Source organism: Rhineura floridana, chromosome 11, assembly GCF_030035675.1.
Source record: "Rhineura floridana isolate rRhiFlo1 chromosome 11, rRhiFlo1.hap2, whole genome shotgun sequence".
NCBI classification, from domain to species: Eukaryota; Metazoa; Chordata; class Lepidosauria; order Squamata; family Rhineuridae; genus Rhineura; species Rhineura floridana.
The window spans coordinates 69,455,386-69,477,116 of NC_084490.1; the positions used below are offsets into that span (position 1 = coordinate 69,455,386).

Sequence of the window (21,731 nt, forward strand, 5' to 3'; positions counted from 1 at the left end):
ACAATTCCAAGACCCTTCTCACATGTCATACTGCTGAGCGTAGAACTTTGCATTTATCCCTGCTGAATTTCATTCAGTTGTTTTCAGCCCAATGCTCCAACCTATCAAGATTCCTTTGAATTTTGTTTCTGTCTTCCATGGTATTAGCTGTGCCCCCAATTTTGTATCATCCGAAAATTTGCTAAGCATGCTCTGTACCTCCTCATCCAAGACGTTAATAAAAATGTTGAAGAGCACTGAGCCCAGGACCAAGCCCTGTGATACCCCACTCGTTACTTCCGCCCAGTTTGAGAAGGAACCATTGATAAGCATACTTTGAGTATGATTCTGTAGCCAACTGTGGATCCACTGATAGTTGTTCCATCCAGCCCACATTTAGCTATCTTGCTAATCAGAATATCATGGGGCATTTTGTCAAAAGCTTTTCTGAAGTCATGAGACGTTATGTCCACAACATTCCCACAGTCTACAAGGGAGGTTACCTGGCAGGATTTTCTCTTGATAAATCCATGTTGGCTTCTAGTAATCACTGCATTGTTTTCAAGGTACTTACAGACTGGCCACTTTATAATCTGCTCCAGAATTTTCCCAGGGATTGATGTTAGGCTGACTGGTCTGTAGTTCCCCGGTTCCTCCTTTTTGACCTTTTTGGAGATAGGGACATTAGCTCTCCTCCAGTCCTCTGGCACTTCACCATTCTCCATGATTTTGCAAAAATAATAGACAGTGATTCCAAGAGTTCTTCAGCCAGTTCCTTCAATACTCTAGGATGCAGTTGGTCGGGCCCTGGAGATCTGAACTCATTTGAAGTGATTAGGTATTCCTTGACCATTTGTCTGTCAGTTTCAAGCTGCAATCCTGTCCCTTCAACTTCACATGTCCCAGGAGGTTCATAGACCCTCTTTTTGGAGAAGACTGAGCCAAAGTAGGAATTGAGCACTTCTGCCTTTTCTTCGTCATCTGTTATCATTTTGCCATCCTCATTTAGTAGCTGACCCACCATCTCTTTTCTCTACCGTTTACTATGGATGTACATGAAGAAAGGTTTTTTTTGTTGCTTTTGGCATCTCTCACTAACCTCAGCTCATTCTCAGCTTTAGCCTTCCTGATGCCATCCCTGCAGTTCCGTGCTACCCCTTTCTTAGTGGTCTGGCCTTCCTTCCACTTCCTGTATATGTCCTTTTTTGTTTTCAGGTCATCTCTAAGCTTTCTGTGAAGCCACATACTTCTGCTGTCTTCCTCTTTTTTTTCCTTGATGGAATTGTTTGCCATTGTGGTTTTAGAATTTGCTTTTTGATTAACTCCCACCTATCTCAGACTCCTTTTCTCATTAGGGTTGCTTGCCACTGAACTCTACTTACCATTGTTCTGAATTTATTAAAATTCACTTTCCTGAAGTCCAGGGTATGTGTATGGCTTTTCTCAGCTTTTCTTCCTTTAGAATAAAGAACTCAAGTAAAGCATGGTAAAGAGCTCCCCTGACTTCCACTTCATACATCAAGTCATCTCTGTTGCTTAGAATCAAATCGAGGATAGCTGATCCTGTACTTGCTTCTTCCATTTTTTGTAGGATAAAGTTGTCTCCAAGTTGTCTCAGGAATTTCTTGGAGGGGCCATACTTGGTGGAATTTGTCTCCCAACAGATATAGGGGTAATTGAAATCTCCCATTACTACTACATTATGCCTCCTCAAAACATTGGCAGTTTGCTTTTCAAAGGTTTCATCCTCATCTTCCCCTTGATTGGGTGGTTGGTAGTAGCATCATCTAGCATAGAAGGTTAATGTACAATTTTAGACCAATGTACAATTTTTTTATTCCACCAATACCCATTGCAGCCTCTGAACAGTATATGTTCACATCAAAATACAAATATTGCATGGTTATTCCCATTTTTCTAAATGAGGCAGGGCTGCCACACCCACCCATGAAACCCCCAGTAAAGGAAGAAGATACTTTTCACAACAAGAAAAACATGAACTACTTCTGTGCAAGCAGACCTGAAAAATTCAAAATACAGAGCTGTCTAAATATGAGTTTCTATAATATGGCAACTATAGTATAAAGAAACCTTTTGCATTCCCAACATTAATCCATTTCTTGCATCCCAAGCTCTCAGTGTTCCTTCCTGCCATCCTTCCCCTTTCTTCCTAAATGGGCAATCAAGATTGACCTGTCTGACCTCTGTTCCCCTCTGCAATCATCCTGATGCAATTTAGGCTACTGTGTCAATTTCATAAGCAAAGATATATAACAGGGCTAGAGACCTTCTGGCCTCAGGGACAGTCGTAGCCCCCTAAGCCATTTTTGCCAAAACACCCCACCCTCCCATCAGCTGAGTCACTTCCAAAAAGAATCTGTGCAGGACGGGCCTTCCCCCCCACAACCAATCAGCTTTTGCTGCAAGTGCAGCAAGAGCAAGCAGACATGCCCCCTTGCCATCACTGTGCGATAGAGTAGTCCCTTGCAGAGATAATGTCTGGGCTCTGCCAGAGACTGCTCCATTGCACAGTGATGAAGAAACAGACACTTGTTTAGCAGCAGTCTTCAAAGCAGTCTCCCCCACCTTTAAATATTGCTGGAATGATCTGGGGGGGGGGCTGCTTCAAAGAGTGCTTGCTTTAACATAGTCTCCATGTTCCTGTGCTCAGATGGGAGTATGGGGACTGTTTTAAAGTGTTTTGCAGTATTCTTTGAAGCAGTCTCTCATCCCTCTTAAAGATAGCTCCAGCAATCTTTATGAGGAGGAAAACCGCTTCAAAGATCACTGCAAAACAAGTGTCTGTTTCTTCATTGCTGAGCAACAGAATAATCCTTGTCAGAGCCAATGCCTGCACGCATCAGCTCTGGCAGGGTCTGCTCTGTCGCACAGCACTGAAGAAAAAAAGGGTCTGCTTGCTTTCCCTGCATGCCTGCAAAAGGAAGCAGACCAAGGTCTTTTTTTTTTTGAAAGTTCACCCCACACTGATCCAATTTGAAGGTTGAAGGGATCAGAGCAGAGGGCTTTGCAAGTGCAAGGGATTTTGATGGGTGGGCAACACAGCTGTCAGTGATAAGTCATAGTTGACATCATGATGATGATGAACTTTATTGCATATAGCCATAGGCCTTTGCAAAATACAAAGATAAAATTTTAAAATAAAATAAAACATCCAAGTACAAACAAAACATCAACAGAGCTAGTTATACCCAGTTTAAAAACTGATTTTACTTCATAGTTATTAATGTGGCTAGCCAGCAGCTTCTTGGCAGCCATGGCAAAATTGGCAACTGGGATTGTTACTTGTTTAAAATTGTGTTCTAAAAGTTCCACTACCAACTCTTGGGATGATCTGTCCGAGTATAGCTGAATATAATATGCCAAGAATTTCCTTCTGGGATCTTCATACATGGGACAATACAACAGGTAATGAATTATGTCTTCTATCTGGTCACACCCATAAATGCATTTCCGTTCATTAGTTGGGATTCCCAGGTATCTCCCCTCAAGATATGCAGAGGGCTTCACTTGGAACCTAAGTTCCATGAATGCCCTATGAAGTTGTGCACAGGTCAAAACTTCAAACTAATTGGATCTTGCATGATTGACCTTAAGTTGGGGGTACCAGAAATAAAAAGACGCGGCAACTAATGTTGCCCTGTCTTGGCTTGCATCATGGTCAAAGATCCAATTCCTTAGTGTGAGTGGGCTAAGGCTTAAATAGTTTTCCATGGAGAGGTTGTAAATCTCTAGCTTTCCTTGGCACTGGTGGGCCCATCCCCCATTCCTGAGTCGCTTAAACCAACAGAGCTTGATGAGGGACTGATCATCCATCCTGTTTAATCTACACCAGTATCTAAGGTAGGATAAATCAATTCTTGCTGAAATTGAAGGTAAACCCAAGGTCTGCTATAAGGTGGGCTGATGGAGCCCCGGGGGAAGCCCCAGTATCTGCCTCATAAACTTATTTTGCAAAACTTCTGTCTCGTGTTTGGCTGATTCTCCCCAAAATTCTGCATCATAGAGCATTTGGGCTATGATTTTAGCAACAAAAACCTTGAGCACAGGATTAATTAGTTGGCCACCTCTGGTATAGAAAAACTTTCTAATTTGGCCAGTCAATCTGGCACATGAAAGTTTAATCATGTCTAAATGATGTTTCCATGACAATTTCTCACTGACGCACAAGCCCAAATATTTGCATGAGTGAACCTCTTCTAGTTGGTGCCCATCTAGAACCCAGCTGGAATTTGGGGTCCTTTTGCCAAAAACCATGATCTTAGTTTTTGAGTAATTAACTGTTAGTTTCTCCTCTTTACAAATCTTCCCAAAGTTAGCTAACATCCTTTTGAGATTGATTTTATTTAGAGATAATAGGACTAGATCGTCAGCATAAAGCAATACTACATACATATATTTTATTGCTTAAAGCTAGATAGCCGCCACAAGAGCTAGGATTAAAATACATAAAATACATAAATATATAAAATTTGTGGAAGAGCTGGGTAAAAAGTAATAAAATCTGCCGTCGGCCGTAAGAGTAATACATACTTGAAAATCAAAGCTGGGTGAGGACAATATGGTCTACCGTCAGGACAGGAGGGCTATTATATGTATAGAAGGTGAAGGTCTACATAGGAATGAGCATGATCATAGGAACCTGCTCCACATAGCCCTATAATTAACAGTTACAAGCCTGCATTGATTGTTTAACAAATGTAGACCTGATCTTGGCTGCAAGGGCAAAATTGGCAACACGTGTTGTGACATGTTTGTCCATGCCCACCAAGAGTGTGGCTATCTGTTCTGGGACAGGTCTATCTAACAATGGGCAAATTAGAGGGAAGATAAATTTAGATCTAGGGTCATCATAGAGTGGGCATCTCAGGAGGTAATGAGCTACATCCTCCAGTTCACCAGATAGGCAGATGCACACTCTAGAGTCAAGGAGAATGTTAGCGTAACGGCTATCTAACATGGCCGTGGGCATAGTTTGGAAACGGAGGGAGCTGAATGCCATTCTTAACTGTGGGGGAATCAGGAAGGAAAGGTAGGGTTCCACCCCAAACAACGTCTTGTACCAAGGGTACCATAAGGAAAAAGGTGATTGAAGTGCCGAGTGGAGGGTCCATCTTTGGGCGTATAGTAAAATCCTTTCCTTAAGCAGACGTCTAGCCCTTGGTGAGGGATAAGAAGGTAGAAGAGCTATGGCAATCCCATAGGCAGACAGTTTGAGTTTGGCTTGGGAGAACCAAGTAGATTGATGGTATGACTGCATTTGCTCCAGAAGGCACTTTTTGGGTAAGCGGGAGTCATCTATGCTGGATAGATGTAGCCAATAGGAAGCCAAAGCATTGTGGACCATAGCCTCCAAGGGATGCGAACCAGTCTCTAACCTCAACATGGAGGCAGGAGTACCGCAAGGGGTTGCCAAGATAAACCTGAGGAAGCCATTCTGGACTACTTCTAGCTGCGAAAAGTTGCTATAGCCCCAAATTTCAGCCCCATAAAGGAGCTGTGGAATGATTTTCCTGTGAAAGATTTCCAACGTGGGGGAGATCAGTTTGCCACCCCTGCTGGAAAAGAAGCGGCATAACTGATGTACAGAGTGAGAGGCCTTCAATTTAGCAGAATCACAGTGAAGTTTCCAGGACAGGTTGGAGGTAAAGTGTACACCTAGGTAGCAATAACTCCGTTGTTGTTGAACTACTGCATTATTAAGTCTCCAAACATGGTTGGTTCTTTTCCTCCCGAATACGACTACTTTCATCTTAACATGGTTAACGCAGAGGTGCTCCCTAGTACAAAAAAGGCCTAATTTATATAGCAACCTCCTCATGCTGATTTGGGTTGTTGAAATAAGGGCCAGATTGTCGGCATACAGTAGGACAGAGAGTTTGGTGGCAATTATGGTCGGGGGGAAAAACGTTGGGCCAGAAAGTTCATGAACAATGTTATTAATATAAAAGTTGAAGAGAAAGGGGGCCAAAAGGCAACCTTGACGGACCCCCCGGGAATTAGGGATCAAGTCAGAGAGGAGACCATTGGCTCCCAATCTGACTCTAAGGGATGTGTCGCAATGCAGGATTTGGAGCAGCAGGAGTAACCTTCTGTATATATTGGTATCCCCAAGTTTCTGCCACAGGCAGCTCCTGTCAACCAGGTCAAAGGCAGAGGAGAAATCCACAAATGCGACAAATGGTTCTTTCCTGTTATGGAGAGCATATTTTTGGATAAGGTGGGAAAGAACATAACAGTGGTCGATTGTAGATTTGCCTTTAACAAATCCTGCTTGTTCCTGGGCAATAGCACCATTCTCGTCTGCCCAGGTGACCAATTTAGCTAGGAGATACCTTGTGTAAAGTTTGGACACTATGTCTAATAGACTAATCGGCCTAAAGTTGTTAGGGTCTGATTTGGGGCCACTTTTATGAAGCGGGATCACCGTGCTGGAGCACCAGCCCTTAGGAATAAGTCCGTGGGCATTAATAGATGTAAATAGTTTGGCGAGGATAGGAGCCCACCATTCAGGGTTAGATAGAAATAGCTCTGCCGGGAGCATATCCTCTCCCGGGGCTTTGTTAATGGACAGTGAGCTGATAAGCCAGGCAGCCTCCTCAGGAGAGACCGGATCCCAATCTGGGCACCAATTTAATAGACTAGCCAAGGATACAGAATGAAATTGAAGAGGGGTGGGAAGGTGTTGTATAACTCAGAGAAATGAAGACTCCACTGATCAGAGGTTATCTGATTATCGGTAATAACACATTCCTCCCTCATTCCCCTGGTGACCAGTTCCCAGAATTTTGAAGAATTTTTCTCTCGGGAGGCTAGACCTAATTCTCTCCATTGTAGTTGAACAAAATTTGCTTTTTTAAAATTAAGAAGTTTTTTATAAGACCGTCTGAGGAATAGATAAGCGTTAAAATTATCTACTGACTCATCCTGTCTTAATGTCCTAATGGCCCGGTTTAGCCTACATTTTGCCCGGGTGCAACAATTATCGAACCACCCACGTGTCTTTAGGGGGATTGGTTTAGAGGTAACCAGTAGAGGCTTTAACATCCGGACTAGGGTATCGTAAAGATTAAGAGGATCCTTAGAGGACAGGAGATGGTCTCTCATGTCCAATATTTGAGGAGAATTTAAAAGGGAGTTGATGGACTCACTCACTTTGCCACTCCAGCAAATCCCTCTATCTCCCTGAGGCAATAGGGAGTCAGAAGGGATAAGGGCACAAGGAGTGAGGTTAAGTGGGTGGGGGAAAGCAGCATAAATGGGCATATGGTCACTCTCTGGTCTTGAAATGACCTCAAAGGAATTTATAAAGGAGGTAAGGTTGTAGGAGAGGACCATATAATCAATTGTACTCCTGCCCCTCGGGCCCAAAAAGGTGTAAACATTAGACTCGGGGAACAGGTCGGAGCCATTACAAATGAAAAAGTGAAATTTGAAAATTAATGTAAAAAATGAGAGCCCTGCAGAATTTATAGATGTATCTATAGAATTCCTGCAGGGAAAAACAGAAAGATCGTCCAGGGAGAGCCCCAGTTTGCTGCCAATAGCTGAATTGTTAGAGCCTATCATGGCATTAAAGTTGCCAGCTAATAATATTAAGGGGTCTTGAAATTGATGAAACAGGGATGACACTGCTTGATCTAATTCCTGCCAGATAGAGAGACGCTCGTCGCCAGACTTTACACTCATTGGGGGGACATAAACATTGATTACTATTAATTCAGGGGAGTCAGGCCAGGAGACTTTTATGATGAGAAGGTTATTAGACAGTATCGTCACAATCTCAGAGGCCGTTGGATTCCAATCCACTGAAACTAGCGTAGCTAGACCTCCCTGGGGTCTGCCCCCCTTGGTGGAGCTAATAGCAGGGGAAGAATAGGCAATGTAACCAGAGAGGGAAGGAAAGGCAGGGGAAGTAATCCAAGATTCCTGAATACAAATGATCTGAAAGCGTTTACAAAATTCCATAAAGCCATGATCCGCCAGCTTAGAAAGCCAACCCGCCACATTCCAAGAGGCCACGGTAAGGAGGGGAGGAGCAGATCTCATGTCAGACACTGTACGTCATATCGAGGTGGGCTCCTCCTGGTGAATCAGGGCCTCACAGAGCGACACAGGATTATGAACATTCGGCCCAGTCTGCAGAAGGAAGGAGGAGGATGGCAGCTGGTCTGAAATAACCCCCTTAAAGGGTGAACCTAATTCAAAGTCCTCCAGAAATCTGGAAGGTGGACTTTTGCCTTGGAGGATTTTAAGTAGGTTTTGTAAATTGTTTATAATATCCCATTGGGCATTTTCAGACAATGTTGGAAAACTATTTACCAGCTCCTCCACCCCTTCACAGGAAAAAACAAAGGATTCATCCTCTAGGTCACCGGTGCAAGCCCTCTCAGGGGGTTGTAACTGAGGCTCACATGGGGACGAAGAGGCAGAGGAAACACTTATCTCGTCCACAACAATAAAACTGTCATTAGGTAAGACTAGTCCAAAGCAGTCGGACTCATTTAGAGATCTGGAGGGTAGTAGATCCATGTCCTCCTTTGAGGTGTCAGTTCCAGTAACTGGGGCAGAGAGTCACAACAGATTCAAGGACGGGCTAGATTCGAGGGTTACCAACACAGGGGACTGGGAATCCTTTGGAAGTGGTAGAGCCCTTGTGGAGGAAACTGGCTGGTGTCGAAAGGAACACAGGGGGTGAGGTTTCGCCTGGTTTAAAAAATGTCTTTGCACATGGATTCCACGCCTAAGTAAGGAGGACCGTCTAGCCAATATGAGACTAGACGACACCTGGTGTTTAAAGGTGAGAAGGACTGACAGTTTTGTATCGAAACTAGGCAAAAATTCCGCCTTTACAATATCCTCTGATTTGATGAATGTCAGGTTCAGGGAATGTAGAATTTTATAAATGTGCCCTTTCTTATTAGCATTAGAGGATCTGGAGCAGGAGATGGGTGGATTTAATAGAGCAATCGAGTTCCGATTATATTTCAAAGACCAAAAGTTCACATCCTCAGAGTGGTGTGGGCCCTTAAAGAGGCCATCCATGGGAGCCCGCCCTTCAGGACTCTAGTTTTCCACAACTGGCTCATGGGCCATGGAAAGGAAAATTTGGGGATGGCAAGATGGATTGTCTTGAGGTTTACACGAAGAGTCTTGGGGAGGAAAAGGTCAAATGGAGTTTTCCTTTGCCCTTCCGGAATTTAACGATGTTTCTAGTAGTTTAAAAAGCTTCCGAAAATCCATCTTCTTACCTTTAGGGTGTTTATATCCTTTAATCTTTTTGGATTTTTTAACATTCAGGGCCACTTTGGATTTCTGTTTACCTTTGCATTTGTTACCACGGGGAAGGGTTGAACTTCATCTGATATTGGCGAAATTTTCAGGCTTAATGATTGAAACTATTTTAAAAAATTCCTCCGTGAGGGTCCTTAATAAGTCATTAGTTTCTGAGATAAAATTTTTGATACATACTATTTCCCTTGAAGCAATTGTCAGTTGAGTGTTTAGGCGTAGGTAATCAGGCTGAAGCCGGGTCTGTCTCACATTGTCACTTTCCGACTCCATTGTCTCTGGCGTATAATGGAAAAAAGATAACGGACGCTGGGAACGTTGAAGATTCAGGACTTCAGGAGTATCTGTAGCCAAGACAGAAACCCCCAACGGGGTCCCTGAACGCAAATTTAACAGATTTGATGGAAGCTCAGCCTGAGCTAGCTCCTGTGCAAGGTTTGAGTTGACTGGTGGGGACGACTCCACATTCGTGTGGATATCTCTGAGATCTAGTGACCAGTCTAGCTCAGCACCAGGAGGGGAGACTGACAAAATGGGATTAGAAATGCAGACTGGCTCCTTTAAATTTAAAACAGCATCTCAATTGTGGGGGCAAGGATCTTTCTTCTCGGCATTAAATGAAGTGAAGAATTGGGTGATTTTAAGTTGTTTCTCGTCTCCATAAAAATCTTCTGAAGCCTCTTCAAACTGAATAACAAGGTCTCGACACATCTTCCTTGTAAGCACCATGATTTATAGAAGAGAGGCAAGGCTTTCCACCAGGGTGTCTTATCATGCCTTAGGCCATAAATCTTAATAGCCTTAATAAGAGGGAGTAGAGTATAGTAAAATAAAACAAAACGATAACAAAAAGAGCAGGTTCAAAACAGGCGACCGACCTTCATAGATAGAGGATAACAGTTGGTAAACAGTTGGTAAACTGAATTCAGCACAGAGCAGCATTAATGAGCTGCAACCAGCTCGGTGACCATCTTATTTCCGCAGACACAATATCATAACGCAATACTGAGATCTTACGATTGCCAACTGATGGTGAAAAAAAAGAAGGGGAAGCCATGCCGGGAATTATATCATTGATATAGAAATTGAATAAAAAGAGTGCCAATATGCAGTCTTGCTTCACCACCTGTTTGATATGAATAGCTCGAGACAGGGCACCTCGGAGGCTCAGTCGTACCTGCAATGTGGCCTGATGTGAAGACTGAATAAGCCAGAGCAGTCTTTTATCAATGTTTGTTTTGGCCAATTTGTGCCATATAAAGTCCCTGTCTATTAAACTGAAGGCAGAAGAGAAATCTACAAAAGCAGCAAATATGGGCTTATTTGGGCCCTTAATGTTTTTGTAATATGGAGAAACCGATTGGTTCCCCATCGGAAAGGGTGTGAGACAGGGGTGTATTTTATCACCCTATTTGTTTAATCTGTATGCAGAACATATCATACGGAAAGCGGGATTGGACCAAGATGAAGGAGGTGTGAAAATTGGAGGGAAAAACATCAATAATTTAAGATATGCAGACGATAGCATACTCTTAGCAGAAACCAGTAATGATTTGAAACGAATGCTGATGAAAGTTAAAGAGGAAAGCACAAAAGCAGGACTACAGCTGAACATCAAGAAGACTAAAGTAATGACAACAGAAGATTTATGTAACTTTACAGTTGACAATGAGGACATTGAACTTGTCAAGGATTATCAATACCTCGGCACAGTCATTAACCAAAATGGAGACAATAGTCAAGAAATCAGAAGAAGGCGAGGACTGGGTAGTGCAGCTGTGAGACAACTAGAAAAGATCCTCAAATGCAAAGATGTATCACTGAACACCAAAGTCAGGATCATTCAGACCATGGTATTCCCGATCTCTATGTATGGATGTGAAAGTTGGACAGTGAAAAAGGTGGATAAGAGAAAAATCAACTCATTTGAAATGTGGTATGCTTTGCGCATACCATGGACTGCGAAAAAGACAAATAATTGGGTGTTAGATCAAATTAAACCAGAACTATCACTTGAAGCTAAAATGTTGAAACTAAGGTTATCATACTTTGGACACATAATGAGAAGACATGATTCACTAGAAAAGACAATAATTCTGGGAAAAACCGAAGGGAGTAGAAAAAGTGGAAGGCCAAACAAGAGATGGATTGATTCCATAAACGAAGCCACAGACCTGAACTTACAAGATATGAACAGGGTGGTTCATGACAGATGCTCTTGGAGGTCGCTGATTCATAGGGTCGCCATAAGTCATGATCGACTTGAAGGCACATAACAACAACATTTTTGTAAATTAAATGCTGCAAGATAAATGCTTGATCTATGGTGCTTCTGCCCTTTCTGAACCCTGCTTGTTCCTCATGGATGATTGAATAGCTGGTGTCCCATTCAAGGAACTTGTTTAAAAGATAATGGCCGTATAGTTTAGAGGTCACATCTAGGAGTCTGATGAGTCTATAATTATGAAGGTCTGATGTGCTCTTTTAAAGACGGGCACAACAATCCTGGAGCACCAGCCAAACGGGATGTCTCCAGTTGAGTTCATGTAAGTGAATAATGTTGCTAAGACTGGGCCCCACTAGTTAACATCTAAAAGGAAAACCTCAAGAGAAATCATATCTTCCCCTGGGGCCTTGCCAGAATGGAGGGTCAGTATCAAATCCTCTATGTCAGTGTTAGATACAGGTGGCCAGGCTGGAAGGTTAGGAGGATTCCCCATTGTATCTGAAAGTAAGATTGTACTGCTACCGAATATATTACTGAGATGGGAGAGCCAGATTTCAGGAGGGATTGTGGGGGGCAGCCTCAAAAAAGTTTTGGGAGAGGCCTCCCTGGATCAGGCTCCAAAATTTGGGTTCATTCCCTTCAAAGCCCGAGGACTTCCAATTATTAGTAAAGAAGGCCTTATTTTTTCTGTCTGAGCATTGTTTTATATTCTCTCTGGTGTAATTGCAAGAGGAGAGTAGCCTCATCAAAACCAATCTACATAGTCTGTTTTATTAATTTACGCAACTCCCTTTTCTTAGCTTTACATTCTCTATTGAACCAAGACCGAGAAGCATTAGAGTTTTTCTCTACTAGAGTGGCTGTCACTAGAGGTCTGAGTGCACTAATTATATCCTGGTAAGTCTGGGAAATAGACCAGGGGCTTTCAAGGGCAAGTCAATTTCCAGAGACCATTTAAGCCGTCTCACTCCCTGTAAATGACCTGGCATTTTGAAATCTGTTGACATATTAAGATATGAATTGTGTAAATTAAGAATGAGCCTAAGTGGAAGATGGTCACTTTCAGATCTGCCTTCTATAGTCATACACTTGACAAAAGGAACAATAGAAAGTGACCCTATTATATAATCAAGAACACTGGCTCCCTTCTCAGAGATGTAAGTATAGTATCCCTTGGAGTGATCCAAGTAAGTGCCATTAAAACAAACCAACTGAAATTTAAAAATTAAAGAAAAAAGAGCTTGTCCATACATATCTTGTCTCATGAAAATCGGGGAGTACTTACTGTTTCCCCAAGGTCGAGACCCAGGGCCTTTTCTAGCAGAGGATAGCTATTTCCCATCCTTGCATTAAAATCACCACAAATAAGGAGAAAATGAAAGGGATAATTGGGGAAAAGGTTATCCAGGAGGGCTTCAAGTTTGCTCCAAGACCCAGCTGCTAATCTAGAGTTTGGAGGGGGAAGGTAAACATTAACACATATAAGGGGGGACATCTTACATCCTCGGATGACTGAGACCTGGCAGAAGTGGGGAACCGACTCAACTACCTCAGAGATCTTTACTTCTAAGGTTGAGGAGCTCAAGATGGCCAGACCTCCACTGCCTCGGCCTAGAGAAGAGGTTTTCAAGGCCAGTTGCTCCCAGATTCTGAAGCTTTGTAAATAGAGAGAATTTTTTTCCAGGAGCCAAGTCTTCTGGAGGCAAACAATATCAAAGGACTGCAGGTAGGGATAAAACCCAAATCCAACAATTTATTGTTCCATCCTGCAATGTTCCAAGAGGTTTATAGGTGGACCAAGGCATTTAATGTCCATTAATTGGCCCTCAGCAAAAGAAAGCAGAGGCACACCATTGAGGCCACAATGTTGGTTCCACCCAGATTCTCCCCCTTAGGTGTGGGATTTCAGTTCGTCAAGCAGATAAGTCTGCCTTTTGTCTGTATCCTCAAGTTTGTGATTACAGGGCACTTTGTGATTACAGGGCATAGATGTTTTAGTCTCTAAACATTTTCTACTTTGCACAGCATGGATATTAGATTCACGCTCGCTGTTTCGTGGTAGATTGATTGAAGCCATATTAGGGAAATAGTCTTCGCGTCACTCTGCAGATAGACAATTGACTTTAAAGATGTGCTCAATCTACTGATGTTGGAAATAATTTGGCCTACATGGTTGGTCATCCAGGTCACTGTTCCTCCCAGAGGAACCCATTTCATCATTCTCTAAGTAAGGCATGTTAAGCCAAGAGGTGCCATTGATTGCCCCAAGTTTGTCTTTAGTGGCAATAGGAGCTAAATTGCTCCTGCCTCCCCTTGGTTCACTTTTACAGGCAACTAAGTACCTCCTCCAAATGTCTCCTAAAGCTTGAATACTCACCCAAGGTAGCCAGTCTTATCTGTCTTATCAGGCAACTCCCCCTCACAACTGTGAGATTGGAGCTCTGGCAATAAGCAATAAAAGGCTTAAAAGCCTTGAAGGATGGAACAGTTAACTCCTGTGGTCCAATAGTATTAAATTAATTCTTAAAATATCAAGGAATAACAAAGGATGCAAATGATGAAAAGATATAACATTTAAAATATTTAAAACAATGGAGATAAAAGCAAAGTACTTCCCATGCCGCCATCTTTCTCCATAGTGACATCATGTGATTGACAGGTGGACTGCCCTGCCCACCTGTCAGAGTTGGCCTGTAGGGTGGCCCAAAGCCATGAAGTTTCCCTACCCCTGAACGATAATATCCCATGGTAAGTGTCTTTCGTTGGAGTTTGCATGTCCTTCCATGAAGTCCATGCTGTTCATCTGCCAGGTGGGTAGAAAGGGAGACTGATTCCAGGCTCACCTAATGCTGCAGCACATAAGAGAAGCTAGGTAACTAATATTAGTATTTTGGGCAAGTTCAGAAGCTACAACAACTTTTTATTGTTTAAATGAATTGACTGCAATATCCTCCTCAGCATATTTTGTTAATACATTAAATTGTTTGTTTAGTGTACACATGGTGTGGTCTGATCCAAGGGAAGTCTGAGCAACCTATAGTATCTCACCCACATTGGGCCTTTTAGTCAAGCTATGGTAGATTCCAGCTACTTTACATTCAGTAGGTGGTGGCAGCTAACAATCCATTCGGCTATACTATTGTGGGTTTTATCCTAATGGTAATGGTGGGGCACTGAGATGCCCACTTAAGCAGATCTTCCTCATGACTCCCAGGAGCTGCAAAGGTACAGAGAGGGATAAGAACTCTCTTAAGGACCCCCTGACTAAATCACAGGAGTTAAGAGATTGATATTGAATGTAGTCGTGTGGATGTAGTAAGGAATTAGCAAAGGATCAGTATTGCGTAAGTGTTCAGAAAACACATTGCTAACCATGTGGAAAGAAAGAAGGAAAATGTTTACGTCAGCAGTAGGGCATAACAGAGCCTTGTGAATTTTTTTATTTCTCATTTGATCTTAATACACATTCAATGGTTCAATGGTGTTTTGTTAGATTTTCCATAAAGTTAGGCATTCACACTTCTTTACTGAAGTGTTAAACTGTGGTTTTTGCTGTCTGTAAAGACATTGCCAGTGAAATAGGTGACTGTATTTCTTCTAAATATACTCACAATTATTTTTGTCTCCAATATTAAGTAGTTCAGTTTCTCACTTCTTTTTGACATTTGTACTATTGGAGAGGGTGGAATTTGTTTTGAGGGACAGATAGGATTTCACAGTTTATAGACTGGAATCTACAGATAAGCTATTAAAGGTTTAAATGGAATTGGTGTTTCATATTGCATAAGAAACATCAAGTTTTTCAATAGCATTTTTGGAATGATATAATCATAATGGGATCAGGATAAATAACCAAATCTGAAATCTACACCCTTTATTTATTTCATTGGCGAGACGACTAGAGCGCCGGTGGCGGAAATCTTGCACTGAAGACGATCGGACACTGGTTAGAGCAGCAATAGCGGCCTACCAGGTGGCAACAAAGGCAGCAAAGAGGGAATTTTTTGCTGCCTCTATTGCGTCAGCAGAGTGCTGTCCCAGGAGGTTGTTCCAAGTGGTCTGAAGCCTGGTCGGTCCAGTTGCCCAGGAACCCATGGAGCACTCTAAAGCCTCCTGCGACATTTGCTAAACACTTTGCCGATAAAATCGAGCACCTGAAGAGTAGGATTCCATACGCCGTGGATACAGGAAGTGGGCCAGAGTCGGCCAGTAGCATTTCGGTCCGGTGGGATTGGTTTCAGCCTCTCCTTGCTGAGGAAGTGGACAAGGTGCTCTCTACTGTGAAGCCAACCACCTGTCTGTTTGATCCTTGCACCTCGTGGCTCATTATGAACTGCAAACAAAGACTGGGCGAGGGGATCAAGGCAGTGGTAAATGCCTCCTTGGAAGAGGGTGCCATACCATTAGCCCTCAAGGAGGCAGTGATAAAGCCCATCTTAAAAAAGCCCTCCTTGGATCCCCAAGAGTTGAACAACTTTCGCCCAGTCTCTAATTTGCCATTCTTGGGCAAGGTGATAGAGCGAGTGGTGGCCAAACAGCTACAGACACACTTGGATGAAGCAGATTATTTAGATCCATTCCAATCGGGCTTCAGGACTGGACATGGAACTGAAACAGCATTGGTCGCCCTGGTGGATGATATGAGGAGGGATAGGGGAGAATATACCTTCCTCGTCCTCCTGGACCTCTCAGCGGCTTTTGATACCGTTGACCACGGTATCTTGTTAAATCGCCCAGAGGGATTGGGAATAGGGGACACTGTTTTACGGTGGTTCCATTCCTATCTCTCAGGCAGGTACCAATGGGTGGCATTGGGGGATGAGGTTTCAGACCCTTGGGCTCTTAATTGTGGAGTACCACAGGGTTCTATCCTCTCCCCCATGCTATTCAACATCTATGTGAAGCCGCTGGGAGCCATCATCAGGAGTTTTGGGCTGCAGTGTCACCAATATGCAGATGACACTCAGCTCTATCTCTCATTTAAGTCCTCACCAGAGTTGGCTATGCAGACCATGTCCAAGTGCCTGGAGTCCGTAAGTGGATGGATGGGCGAGAACAGGCTGAAGCTAAACCCCAACAAGACCGAGGTGTTGCTCGTGGGTGACAAGAGAAGGTTGGGAGACATCAACTTGGTGCTTAATGGGGTGAGATTACCCCTGAAGGACCAGGTCCGGAGCCTTGGGGTCATTCTTGACTCCCAGCTGTCCATGGAGGCTCAGGTTTCAGTGGTGAGCCGGGCAGCTTGGTATCAACTACACCTGATACAGAGGCTGCGGCCCTACCTTCCTTTGCATCTGCTCCCACGAGTGATACATGCCCTGGTCTCCTCTCGCTTAGACTACTGTAATGCGGTCTACGTGGGGTTACCCTTGAAAACGGCCCGGAAATTGCAGCTGGTACAGAATGCGGCGGCACACTTGATTAAGCATAGCCATCGCCGGGATCACATCACCCCAGTGTTAGTAGATCTGCACTGGTTACCAGTGGCTTACCGAGCCCAATTCAAGGTGTTGGTATTGACCTTTAAAACCCTATATGGTTTCGGCCCAGTTTATCTGAAGGACCGCCTCCAGTATCACCAATCAGGCCGCATTGCAAGATCAGCCACACAGGACCTCCTCTCGGTCCCACCGGTCAAAACAGCTAGGCTGGTGTTGACCAGGGAGAGGGCGTTCTCGGTTATGGCCCCCACCCTCTGGAATTCTCTCCCTTATGATCTTCGACATGCCGCCTCCCTGATGGGTTTTCGCCGAGCTCTTAAGACCTGGCTATTCAGGCAGGCCTATAGGAATTTTGGGGTGGCGTAGCTTTTGATGTACTACTTGATGTTTTTGATGTTACTTTTAATTGATAATTGTGTTTTGGATTGTTATTGTATTTTATCTTGGTGCTGTAAGTCGCCTAGAGTGTCCATTAATTCGGACAGATAGGCGACTAACAAATAAAATTTTATTATTTTATTATTATTATTTTATTATCAGGGTTGCAACAATATTCTCTTTTTATGACTAATTAAAATAGACTAAATAAAAATACAAAATTACACTCTGTTGAAAAGTACCATGTAGTAGGGCTGTGGATGCCCCCCATTCTATTTGGGGCCCAATTCAGCAATCAGGCCCACCCTGCTCTGGGAGAATCTGGATCCAATCCAACCCAACCCAACGCTTGGATCTGGATCTCGATCCAGAAATACAAATCTGCAGAAATCCCATTGAATTGCATTGGGAAACTAAAATGGCCATAACATTCTTGTTTTTGCACATAGCCACATGAAATTTGGAAAAACGGTAGCCCCTGCAGAGAGGAGTAACACTGCCAAATTACAAACAGATTGCTCTGGGGGTCTTTATGCTAGCTATTTTTAATTTTTTTTAAAAAAAAAACCCTAAAATATACATTTTAAAACAGATGGAGTGTTCAGTCTTGCCAATTATTATCCTTCTCCTCTGGCCTGTTCCATAAAGTTTTTTTTTAAAAAAAACATATCACTTGTAGGGTGCGACCCCCTCTGCTGGTCAGCTAAATCAAAGAAAGACAGATGCCAGGTGGACACTGAAAGGCATCTCCTACATGCAAAGTTGAATGCAGGTATCTTCTAAATGGAGAGTAAAGTGGACATGCAGAGAGGAAGCAAGCAGATAGACATGCAAAGATAGCATACATAGGCACGCAGGTAAATACTGGCAGGTAGCAACAGCAGGCTGAGGCATGGCTGGGCAGCAGTGGCAGGCAGATAGGCATGGGCAGGCAGCAGCAACAGGCACCTAGACACTGGTGGGCAGCAGAGGCAGGCTGATAGACACTGGAAGGCAGAGAATGAGGCAGCTGGCTATAAGAGAGGTAGACAATAATATTATGGGGATGAGGGAGAGAGAGATTTCCCAAATTCTTAGAAAGAGGCAAATAATTTTGTCAAGGAGTTTGAATGGTATCCTAAGTGAATGTATTAAACCAGACCAGACAAAATTTATTTGGACAAGGAAAATGAGAGATATTACATGGAATATTTTACGCATAAGCCATAGAATAGCAGAGTTGTAAAGTGCCTGTAAGGTGATCAAGTCCAACCCCCTGTTCAATGCAGGAATCTAATTTAAAGCATACCTGACAAATGGCTGTCCAGCTGCCTCTTGAATGCTCCAGTGTTGGAGAGCCCATCACCTTCCTAGGTAATTGGTTCCATTGTCATACCACCATGCAGTAAGTAAAAAGCAAGCATGAGTATTATTTCTTAATGCAGAGAAGGCTTTTGACAATGTGGAATTTTTTTTCTTATTTGAGACAATGAACATATTTAACTTGGGATATAAATTTAGAACTTGAGTGGAGGTATTCCAAAAGCAAGTTTTACTAAACTGTATACTATCAAAAATATTTAGGCAATCAAAAGGGACCAGGCAAGGTTGCCCTTTGTCACCTTTATTATTTGTTTTAGTCATAGAGCCATCAGCTTCCAAGACAAGGAGCATTCAAGATATCAAAGGGGTCAATATAAATGAAGTAGCGGAAAAAAATAACTTTTATGCAGATGATACTATTTTAACTCTAACAGAACCTATGCAATCCCTAACAGAATTAGATGAGCAAACTGAAAAATCTGAAACTTTAGCAGGTTATAAACTGAATAAAGCAAAAACAGAAATGATTGAAATAAATATTGTAAAAGAAAACAGGTAAGAGATACTTTTAATTATCAATGGACAAAAACCCCAGTGTGTTATTTAGGGATAAAACTAACTGGGGATTTACAGGAATTATATAAAAATTACTATGAAGTATTGGTGGAGCAGCAACCTCTTACAACCTCCACCTCACTTCATAGATCCTCAGAAACTTGAATGTGGTTTTAGTGAGAACACTAGGTTCCCACAATCTTGATATGTTCTTGGTGAAGCACTTGAGCAATTGCTTCATCATAAAAGCAAGCTGTGAACGGAACTGTGCTTCAGAACACATTTGGAGTTGTCCTAACAGTCATGACTAAAATTAACTCCAGCACCACTTTTGAATACACAAAATGCTTTGCAGTTCTTACCACACTGAACCTCACCACAACCTTGGAACATAGGTTAGTAGGCCGAAAGACCATGATTTGTCCAAGTCCATTGTGAGTCTGAAGGTAGATAAGGAGTTTCAGGCTGAGTCTCCACATGCAACTCCAATGTTCTGTCCATTAGTGACCTCATGGAACATGTGAAACATCTCTTTAAAGTACCATCCCTTTCTTCTGTTTCAGGACCCAACTGTTTTGCAGAGACTACTGTCATTCCAGCAGGTCGAGAGGTAAAGACTGATGAATGCACTATATGTCACTGTACATATGAAGAAATTACCTGGCGAATTGAACGACTGGCTATGTGTACCAGACATGAGTGCAAGCACATATAGATCTACAAATCTAATGACTAGAGATGTTTTTATAAAATATTTCCATGCTCCAAATAATATTTGACAAAATAAGATGCAGCTTCAAAATTTTTTTTGTTTTGGATGAAGACAAAGCAGCTTACTGGTATTTTCTTTTTCCACAGCAAAACAATATTGTGAGTCAAAGAAGGTTCAGACTTAATTGTTTACATCTTATTAAATGTGTTATATTTCTAAAATGAGTACTGTAAATTACATTAAAAGATTATATTATTTCTATAATCCTATTACAGAGTTTAAAATAAATGTTTTATATAGTTGACAAATTAAAGCACTACAGATGGTTGACTGTATCCTTGCAGATAATCCTTGCATGACTAAAATAAAATACTGTTTTATGATATAGGCTATTTTTGTGGGGCAATAACAAAAGGCAGGAAAGGATAAATCTGAACATTTGTTGCCAACTTCAGTGAGTTTAGGATTATTTGAATGTTCATTGTAGTTAGAAAGAGACATTAGCATTTGATGGCTGTTCAGTGGCCTATGTGAAGTTAGCTGAGGGCATAAATTTGTATATTTGTTTTTGATGTTTTTAGTTGCTGTAAACCGCCCAGAGGGCTTCGGCTATGGGGTGGTATACAAATACAATACATAAATAAATAAATAAGGAAAATCTGTAACAGGAAGCTGTCAGCAGCACATGCACACTCAGCTCTAGGCAGCCAGTGGACCCGTCAGGTCTCCCAATTGGGCTTGCAAGGCTGTTTGGGAAAGCCACACCCATGATATTATTATACATGACAGTGTGGGCCAAGTAAGGTTTCATAGAAACAATAAGGAGTTTAAAGTGGGTTCCTAGTTCCTTTGCTGGAGCAAGGTGCACTCCCATTAGCTAGGAGATTCTCTCTGTCAGGGCTGATCTTTGAAGCCTCCCCATGCAGTTCCTTTATGTTGTGTCCAAGAGGCAAGGTAGTAGGGAAATAATAGACTTTCTAAATACAAAACCTAACAACAATAACAAGTATACCTAAGTCTAGCAATTATTCATGGTTATGGGCTAAGTCCCTTCAAGCAGGCTGGTATAGCACAGTGGGGAGGAGAGCATGGCTGGGAGACCAGAGTCTGTGAGTTCAAATCCCTGCTCGTGTCTCCCAGGACAGCTTGCCCATGGCTGCACAGGTGGCAGGGCACGTAATCCCTGAGCCACTCACTGTGGGGGTGATCTTTAGCTGGCCCACTGAAAAATAATCTAACACAGACTGCTCATCTCCCTCACATCTATACTCTGTTGTTCTTGTTGTGTGCCTTCAAGTCGATTACAACTTATGGCAACCCTATGAATCTGCAACCTCCAATAGCATCTGTCATGAACCACCCTGTTCAGATCTTGTAAGTTCAGAACTGTGGCTTCCTTTACGGAGTCAATCCATCTCTTGTTTGGCCTTCCTCTTTTTCTACTCCCTTCGCAGCATTATTGTCTTTTCTAGTGAATCATGTCTTCTCATTATGTATCCAAAGTATGATAACCTCAGTTTCATCATTTTAGCTTCTAGGGACAGTTCTGGTTTAATTTGTTCTAACACCCAATGACTTGTCTTTTTTGCAGTCCATTTCAAATTAGTTGATTTTTCTCTTATCTGCTTTTTTCACTGTCCAGCTTTCACATCCATACATGGTCTGAATGATCCTGACTTTAGTGTTCGGTGATACATCTTTGCATTTGAGGATCTTTTCTAGTTCTCTCATAGCTGCCCTCCCCAGTCCTAGCCTTCTTCTGATTTCTTGAATGTTGTCTCCATTTTGGTTAATGACTGTGCGAAGGTATTGATAATCCTTGACAAGT

At 42.5% G+C, this 21,731-nt stretch overlaps 1 protein-coding gene across 1 annotated transcript in view; it reads left to right on the plus strand.

The window, feature by feature from the left end:
* VWC2 (von Willebrand factor C domain containing 2) overlaps window positions 1-19,981 on the plus strand; it is a 169,589-nt gene extending 149,608 nt beyond the window's left edge. The window contains exon 4 of the mRNA XM_061589071.1: window positions 19,755-19,981. Coding sequence (XP_061445055.1) covers window positions 19,755-19,906 — 152 coding nt within the window. The 3' untranslated portion in view covers window positions 19,907-19,981. The remainder of the gene's footprint in view (window positions 1-19,754) is intronic.
* Window positions 19,982-21,731: the final 1,750 nt, after the last annotated feature.